The sequence below is a fragment of the Antrostomus carolinensis genome, unplaced genomic scaffold, assembly GCF_000700745.2.
Source record: "Antrostomus carolinensis isolate BGI_N321 unplaced genomic scaffold, ASM70074v2 scaffold44909, whole genome shotgun sequence".
NCBI lineage: Eukaryota > Metazoa > Chordata > Aves > Caprimulgiformes > Caprimulgidae > Antrostomus > Antrostomus carolinensis.
The window spans coordinates 12,528-20,285 of NW_010337255.1; the positions used below are offsets into that span (position 1 = coordinate 12,528).

Sequence of the window (7,758 nt, forward strand, 5' to 3'; positions counted from 1 at the left end):
ACACCAGGTTGCACAGGAAAGTGCCCAGGTGGGTTTTGAATATCTCCAGAGATGGAGACTCTAGAGATGACGGGATCTTCTTGCTTCCAAGGTAGGAAGTAGGTCAGACCTGTTTCCTGTGGTGTTTTTCCCCTCAACATAAGAGGGGAGAGTCTTGCGGAGCCATTTGCTTGTCAGTCTGGAGTGAGAGCTTTATGGGGTAGGAAGAGGAGTTGTTTTAGGGAGGATATCCCCACTTATTCCACCAGAGCTGCCCCTGGCTCTGCAGTACCACAACACTTGTGATTGCTGCCTTTCAGTCCAAGCAGATGACCAAGCTGTGCCCCCAGCTTTGGCACAACACCCAAGGCAGCGAGCTGGGGCTGGCCAGTTCTGCTCAGCCCTTGCCCAAAAAGGAAGATCTGTTGTGCTTTTGGAGGAATGGGTGGTAGGGGTAGCGAGGAGACCTTTGGGGGGTGATCACTGTTTGATGACAGGGCTGGTACTGTGCTGGAAATGCATCTTGATTTTTCTGGTTAATGTTTTTAGCTGTTGGTTGATCACTGAGGTGATAGTTAATGTGGAACTAGTTAGGAATTAGGTTTAAAGAAAGAATGATGAACTTGAAAGAGAAGCTACCTTATATCACTTTACTGAAAATACCCCTGTTTTTTCAGGATAAAAAAAATTATCAAAGTGATGTTCAGCATCCTCTTTGGTCCTACACGTAACCTCTGCTGAAAGAAACACTGCAAACTGCTTTGGCTGGTACTTTCAGAAAGAAAACACTTTCAGATTTTTATGAGGTATTTTTGATGGGGGTTTTTTTTTGAGGGGAGGGGGTTGTTGGTTGTTTTGTTTGGGGTTTTTTGGGTTGTTTTTATTTTTTCCTGTGGAATTGAAGGAATTTTGTAGTGGAAAGTAAATGCCAGTTTTGTACCACTTGCAGCTGGGCAGCTGGGGACAGGGGACAGTAACTGGTTTAGTTCTGACAATATGTCTGAGCCGTGACTCAGTGCTTGTGCAGTCAATTTAGGCATCTTTTATTCAGCCATCAAGCACACTACATTTTCATCCCAATTTGCATTGACAACCCTCAAATCCTACTTGAATGGTTGTTATTTCACCCCTTTTATCCTATCACCTAATTCCCAAGCAACTTACCCTGTCAGCTGCAGACTCCAAATGCCATGTTCTTAGCTCGCAGAGGACCAACCTGGTAAGTTGAGGACCTGGTGTGCAGGCAGAGATAGATCTCACCTGAGTGAAATCCAGAGGCAATAAGCAACAGAGGGAAGAGCAGGCAGCAGAGCAGCCAGTTTTCTGAGCAGAGAAGGTCCATCTGCAAAGCAATGAGAGCTCAGATTCCCTCTTGTGTCTGGCAGCAAGTCCCAGCCTGGCCAGCACGGAAGGGATTGACTGGGATTCTGTAGCAGGCACCAGATCAACAACGGATGAAGAGCTCCTGAGAGAGGAGAGGGAGGAAGGCTTGCAGCAAAGCCCTCCCAGCTTGCTCAAGTGCTGGAGGTGAGTGCTGGCTCTTTGTGAGCAGGAGGCTGCAAAGAAAGAAAAGTGCAGTGGGAGGCAAGAGGGGGAAAAAACCAAACACCACGCTGTCAGCAGGAGATTTGGAAAGGAGTAAAAGCTTCAAGCACTTTTCCTTGTGCCCGGCCATCTGTCTGAGTGTGAGAGCTGAGAGGATTGCAGTTGGTGCTTCTGAGATGTCAGCGGAGCTGTAAAAAAGGGTTTTGGATGCTGATGGGGACTTGAACAGCTGTGAAACCTCTCAAAGGACTGGAATAAAGGGGAACCCATGGATGGTTTTTACTCCTCCACAGAAGGGGATGGCCAGGATATGATCAATGACACCAGCAGTAAGAGCTGGGTAGAGGAAGGCAACTCCAAATTGTCCTTCCGTGTGTTGACAGCTGCTTTACTCTTCCTTCTCATCCTCTCCACGCTCCTGGGCAACACCCTGGTGTGTGTGGCTGTGGTCAAGTTCAGACACTTGCGCTCCAAGGTCACCAATTTCTTTGTTATCTCCTTGGCAGTCTCCGACCTCTTTGTGGCTGTACTGGTGATGCCCTGGAAGGCTGCCACCGAGGTGATGGGCTTCTGGCCCTTCGGGGCTTTCTGTGACATTTGGGTGGCTTTTGATATCATGTGTTCCACGGCCTCTATCCTCCATTTGTGCATCATCAGCGTGGACCGTTACTGGGCCATTTCCAACCCCTTCCGCTATGAGAGGAAGATGACACAGCGTGTGGCTTTCATCATGATCGGAGTGGCTTGGCTCCTGTCCCTCTTGATTTCATTCATCCCTGTACAACTCAAGTGGCACAAGGATCGGGAGCTCCTTAACCATCAGGAGTTGGGTTTTAATGTCACCAGGGAGGAGGAGAACTGTGATTCCAGCCTGAACAGGATTTATGCCATCTCATCTTCTCTCATTAGCTTCTACATCCCTGTTGCCATCATGATTGTGACGTACACCCGCATCTTCCGCATTGCTCGGCGGCAGATCCGCAGGATCTCCTCCCTGGAGAGGGCAGTGGAACATGCCCAAAGCTGCCACAGCAGTGACTGCCCTCATGAGGACTCCCTGAAGAATTCCCTCAAGAAGGAGACCAAGGTCCTCAAGACCCTCTCCATCATCATGGGCGTCTTTGTCTTCTGCTGGCTGCCTTTCTTCATGCTCAACTGCATGGTGCCCTTCTGTAATCTTGACCTTCATGAGCCAGGAGAGCTACCTTGTGTCAGTGAGACTGTCTTCAACATCTTTGTCTGGTTTGGGTGGGCCAACTCTTCCCTCAATCCTATCATCTATGCCTTCAACGCAGACTTCCGGAGAGCTTTTGCAACCATCTTGGGCTGTGGCTGCCTTTGCCCCAGCAATGCTGTGGAGACAGTGAACTTCAGCAATGAACTGGTCTCCTACCACCATGACACCACGTATCAGAAGGAAGTGGTGACCATCAGCTATCCCCAGCTTCTCCCCCATGCTCCTCTGCCGATGGAAAACGATGAGGTGTCCTTTGAGAAGGCTTCTCAGGTCTCTGAGCCCTCTCACAACACCTGCCCTGTGGATGCCTTGCCTGCCGTGGTGCACGTGGAGTGTGAAATGGCTGTCTCGCTGGAGAAGATTAAACCTTTCACCAGCAATGTGTTCAATTGAGCTGGGGTTGGGAAAAGGGTGGTGGGATGGTCTGGAGGAGAGATGGAAGCAGGGACACTGCTGCAATTGCCTATTTTCTGAGGAGTTTGAGGATAACATGGATGTCGTCTGGGCAGGAGTTTGCATTGAGAAGTGTGGAATAGCCAGAGTGATTTTCCAGATGGCTCAAGAGGTTCAGATACAGTTTTTTATAACTCACAGTTTCAGGTCCAGCCCAAGTGGGCAGTAGAGATCTGTGTGGCTTCTTTCTCCAGCTGACCCATGGAAAAATGCTTTCTGCAAAAGACCAAAGTGCAAAAGGGCTCGAATTCCACTTTCCTTGGGATTTCGACTGAGAAACCAAAGACTTGTGTGGTCTGCTGAGCTTCTCCTCCATAGTCCATGGAGTAAAAACGCAGCTGTGCTTGTGGGGAGAGAGAGAGGCTGGTTTTGCCACTGCCTGTGTCCAAAAGGCCATCGGCCCATGGCTGCTAAATGGGCACAAGCCAAATCCCAACTGCTGACTTGGTCAGAACGGCCACTGGCAGAACTAGATGAAGCTGCTTTGTGCTCGGGGGGACGGTGCTGTGCTGTGTAGCACTCTGCAGCTGGGGAAACCCACATTTCTGGTGGGCTCTGGAGGAAGGAGGTAATGGCTGTGCTAGGATAACTCTCTTAAACTCACCTCTGACTGTCTCACTGTTGCTCAGGAGAATTATCCTGCAAGTCTGGACAAGTATGAAGCCACTTTTCTCGGAGTCCTGAGGCTGTGCTTGGTAGCAGCTTGTCTGGAGCGTGTTGCAGGGGAGGATTCGTCTGCTCTGGGCCCTGGAGCAAGAGCCAGTCTCCCTAAGCTGGGACATGCACAGCTGAGGGCAAGTCTAGGATGAATATAAACTGTGTTTTAGCCCCAGGATGATGGACTGTTTGCTTGGAGCCTTTGGGAATGAGGGTGTCTGAGCCCTTCAGACTCTGAGGGTGGAGGAGAAAATCAAATGTTAAAGCAAGAACATTGCTGTTTTGATTTCTGCACCTTGGCCACGTCTTCCATCCATCAGGTCCCCCTCCTTTTCCTAGACTCTTTCTTCCCTCTTTTACTTTGTTCTTCCTCTAATTCCCTTCCTCTCCCATTTCATTAAGGATCTTTCCTCCCTTGCTGCCTCATTTCAATATTAATAGCTTCTTAAGAAGCACTCCTTGCTCAACTCTACTCTTTAATTAGCCTCTCCTGTGCTGTGTGGAAGCTTGTGTCTGGTTAGCTGGGGGTAGAAACAGCAAGTGAACAGCCCCCAGCATTTCACTGCTGACTGTGACACGAGTGACTTTAGAAAGGTGTTTTGATCCGTGCCTGGTTAAACAACGCTGCAGCAAGCAGCACATCCACGTTGGCTTGAATCTGAGACATCTTTAACTCTCTGGCACAGCAGAAAAGCTTCTCCCCTTCCCCAGCAAACGTTAACAAAGAGAAAAATCAGAAAGTGGTAATTGCAGAGTAACGGTAATTATTCAATAGAGCCCAATTATAGTCAAGTTACAGCATAATCAGTGTGGGAGGGGAGCAGAGCTCACCGTATCTCCAAGGTTGATGCTTGGATTTTTCTGGGGAAGCACTGATAAGACTTAAATTCATTTATATATATAAAAATATAATAAATGTATAAATATATATATATTTGCTTCAGGACTCCTGGCTCGGTGGCGAGAGGGAGTCAGAATACCCAGCTTTTTTCAAAGCTATACTGTCCTGGCCTCCTCCTTGTTTTTGAAGACTTTACTGGCACTCATCTTGTGGCAAAGTTCTGGGGCTTAATCCATGGCTGTTTGTAAAGAGATTGGAGAAAAGCCAGTAGCTCAACATCTCACTGTTACCTGCGCTGAGCTGCAGGGTGAACCTACAAAAGAAAGACAACAGAGAAGGTGATGTGATCTTTTTTTTTGGGTCCAGTTATTGTCTGCATTTCACTTGTGTTGGGGAACACTGCACCATCCCCAGCTCCAAAGCACTGGGCTCTCCTCTACCAGCTCCCTCCAGCTGGACATCTTACCTGTGACTCGTGGCCTGGCTGGTCACACGGACAACTGGTACCTTCCTGCCATCGACATCGAGGTGGTGACAATGAGCTAAAGCAGAAACTTCCAGGTTTTGGAACAGAAAACAGAAAACTCTGCACATTACAGACATTTCTGTGGTCAGTCTGAGAAATGGACAACAGCTCCAAAGCAGTGAAACTCTGGCTCGTGTTGGCAAAAATACACCTTGTTTAATCTGGCTTCAGAATGGGTTTCTTTTTTTTTCCTGCTATGGGTTTCCTGCACAGGTTCCACCAAGAAGCATCTTCCTCTGACCATCCTGAAGTCATACAGCGTACTGCTACACCCCTGCCTGTATTTCAAAGGTGAGTGAAACTCATTCCTACCTGGAGCAGGGACTGTGAGTCAGGATTGTGCTGTTCCCAGCTCTGCCGTCCTGCCCTGTAATCCCAAGTAAACCAGTTCACTTTCTGGAGCTGTATTTTTGCTATGGGTGAACTGGGAGCAGCAGCATTGGCTCACCCTGCAGACAGGTTGTGAAGAACGGGTGAGTTTTTGAGCTGTCTAGATAAGAATTAAATGAGTAAATAGATGCTTAAATACAATTTGGTGTGAGCTGGATTGCAGAGTAAAGTAACAAACTGGCATCTTTAGTGCTCTGAGTGTCCCTTTGCTGCTGTGGCAGCTGCTGTGGAGGTACTGGGGCCCCAACATTATCTCATTAGGTGCATGATTATGTAAAGAGAGAGATCATTAAGTAGGAAGAGGGATCCAGGGCCCATCAAGTACAACTCAAGTGTCCAAAGCCACTAAGTAATTCTGGATACAAAGGGACCAGGGGGAAAAAGAACATTAAAAACTTCAATTTAAATGGAAATTGGAGGCTGCTTCTGAGAGAGAAAGGGCAGCAGCCTGTCCTGAGAGCTCAGACAAGGGGAGGGCTGATGGGATTCGTGCCACAACTTAGAGGTGAGTGGTTGGGATGGCTGGGACTTGGCTCCCAACATGAGGCAGCATGTGTTTGGGGAGGGAGGACCTGAATGGCACCTGGCTGGGGACAGAGGTGGCTGCCCCAGCATGGGGGGCTCTGAGCTGCCCCTGCTCTGGCCAGGTCTAAGTGCCTCCCCAGTCACTCTGTGCTTCACCCACTCTTGTAGCTCCCCTTCCATTTCCCAGCCCTGTGTAGATAGAAATCCCAACCCACAGCACATGTGGTCCCATCTTCCCAGGGGACTGTTGGGACAGGGACTGGCTGCTGCCCCTGAAGTGATTGTTCAGGTTTTGGAGGAATGGATTTAGCAGAGAAAGGGGAGATAAGGGAGGAGAATGGGATGTGGCTGGTGGAGGCTGCTGTCTTGCCTGACTTTGCTTTCAAATTGGAAACATCAGCTGCTCTTCTCATCAGGCAGAAGCCAGGGTTGATCTCCAAGGAAAGCAGCTCTAGACAGGGGTCAAGGCTGGATGAGGGTCTCTGGATGCTTGGAGGAGCCTGGCAGAAGCTCTTGTGGAATCACAGGCCTGGCTTGCTCAATCTATATGGTAATTTTCAGCAATCAGTCAGCTAAGGGGGGGGAGACAGGAGGGATTAACCCTGCTGAGGAGGATTTTGTGAGAGCAAAGCCAGAACTTGTTATCCCAAGTGTGGGGGTGGCTCTGCTGTACTCACTGTGCTGCCTTGGACTTGTCTGTGTGTCTCTCACAGCGTGTGGAACACGTAAAGGAGCCCAGACATGATTCTTTTCTGTTCCTACAAGAGAAATACTGAGGGTCATTAGTTACCTTTGATCTAAGGAACTGTGCTCCCATGCTGAACACTGATTTCTCAGCTGAGAGCAGCTCAGCACCATGTAGTGACCATCTCTGCTCATGCTGAGGAGCAACAGGGATGCTTGTGCTGAGCTGGGGGACAAATTACACCCTGGGAAAGCAGCCAGTTGATATAACGCTGCAATTCTTTCTGTTCTGTGCAATATTTTTAATTCTTGAGACATTTACTCTTCCAGAAATTGTCACCTGGGGTAAATTGTGTCCCCCCCCCCAGGATTTATGCATTAAGTCATTAAGCAAGGAATGTGAAACTAGGAGTATATTTAGAAATGTGGAGCACCTGTAAGTCTTATTGGCTTCACCTGGTGCTCCTGAAACAGGCTTAAATTTCCAGGTAATCACCTCAAAACTGAGGTTCCTGGGAGCAGAAGGTGAGGTTTTGTGAGAGCAAAGCCAGAAGCTGCTCTTGAAGGTTTTAACAGCTTTGTGCCATGGTTTCCCTGAGAAAGAAGATGGATAAAAGCTCTGGGATTTCTGTCTGGAGGAATCTTGGTGATGACAGAAAAGCAGGAATATTTATTTCTATTTATTTCAACTTTTTTAGACTTTGAATTAGAGGAAAACTGAGCAGAGGAAAATGACCGAGAAGATGATGTCCCAACTTCAAAGCTCTTCTCTGTGGTATCTGCTCCTGCGAGCTGCCACCTCCACAGCCCGGGGTGAGTCCAGCATCAAAGAAAAAGGGTTTTTTTAGCAGGATTTGGTGTTTTGGGACCACACTGTGGGTGGGCACACGGTTCCCCCCCCCAGCACCCACACCCACCCTT

The 7,758-nt window shown here is 48.6% G+C and overlaps 1 protein-coding gene across 1 annotated transcript; it reads left to right on the forward strand.

Annotated features, from left to right (window-relative positions):
* The first annotated feature begins 1,090 nt into the window (after window positions 1–1,090).
* Window positions 1,091–3,154, forward strand: LOC104530523 (D(1) dopamine receptor). The gene is made up of 2 exons (XM_010175123.2): window positions 1,091–1,198; window positions 1,772–3,154. Exons 1-2 carry the CDS (start codon window positions 1,091–1,093, stop codon window positions 3,152–3,154), a joined length of 1,491 nt encoding a protein of 496 aa, XP_010173425.2.
* Window positions 3,155–7,758: the final 4,604 nt, after the last annotated feature.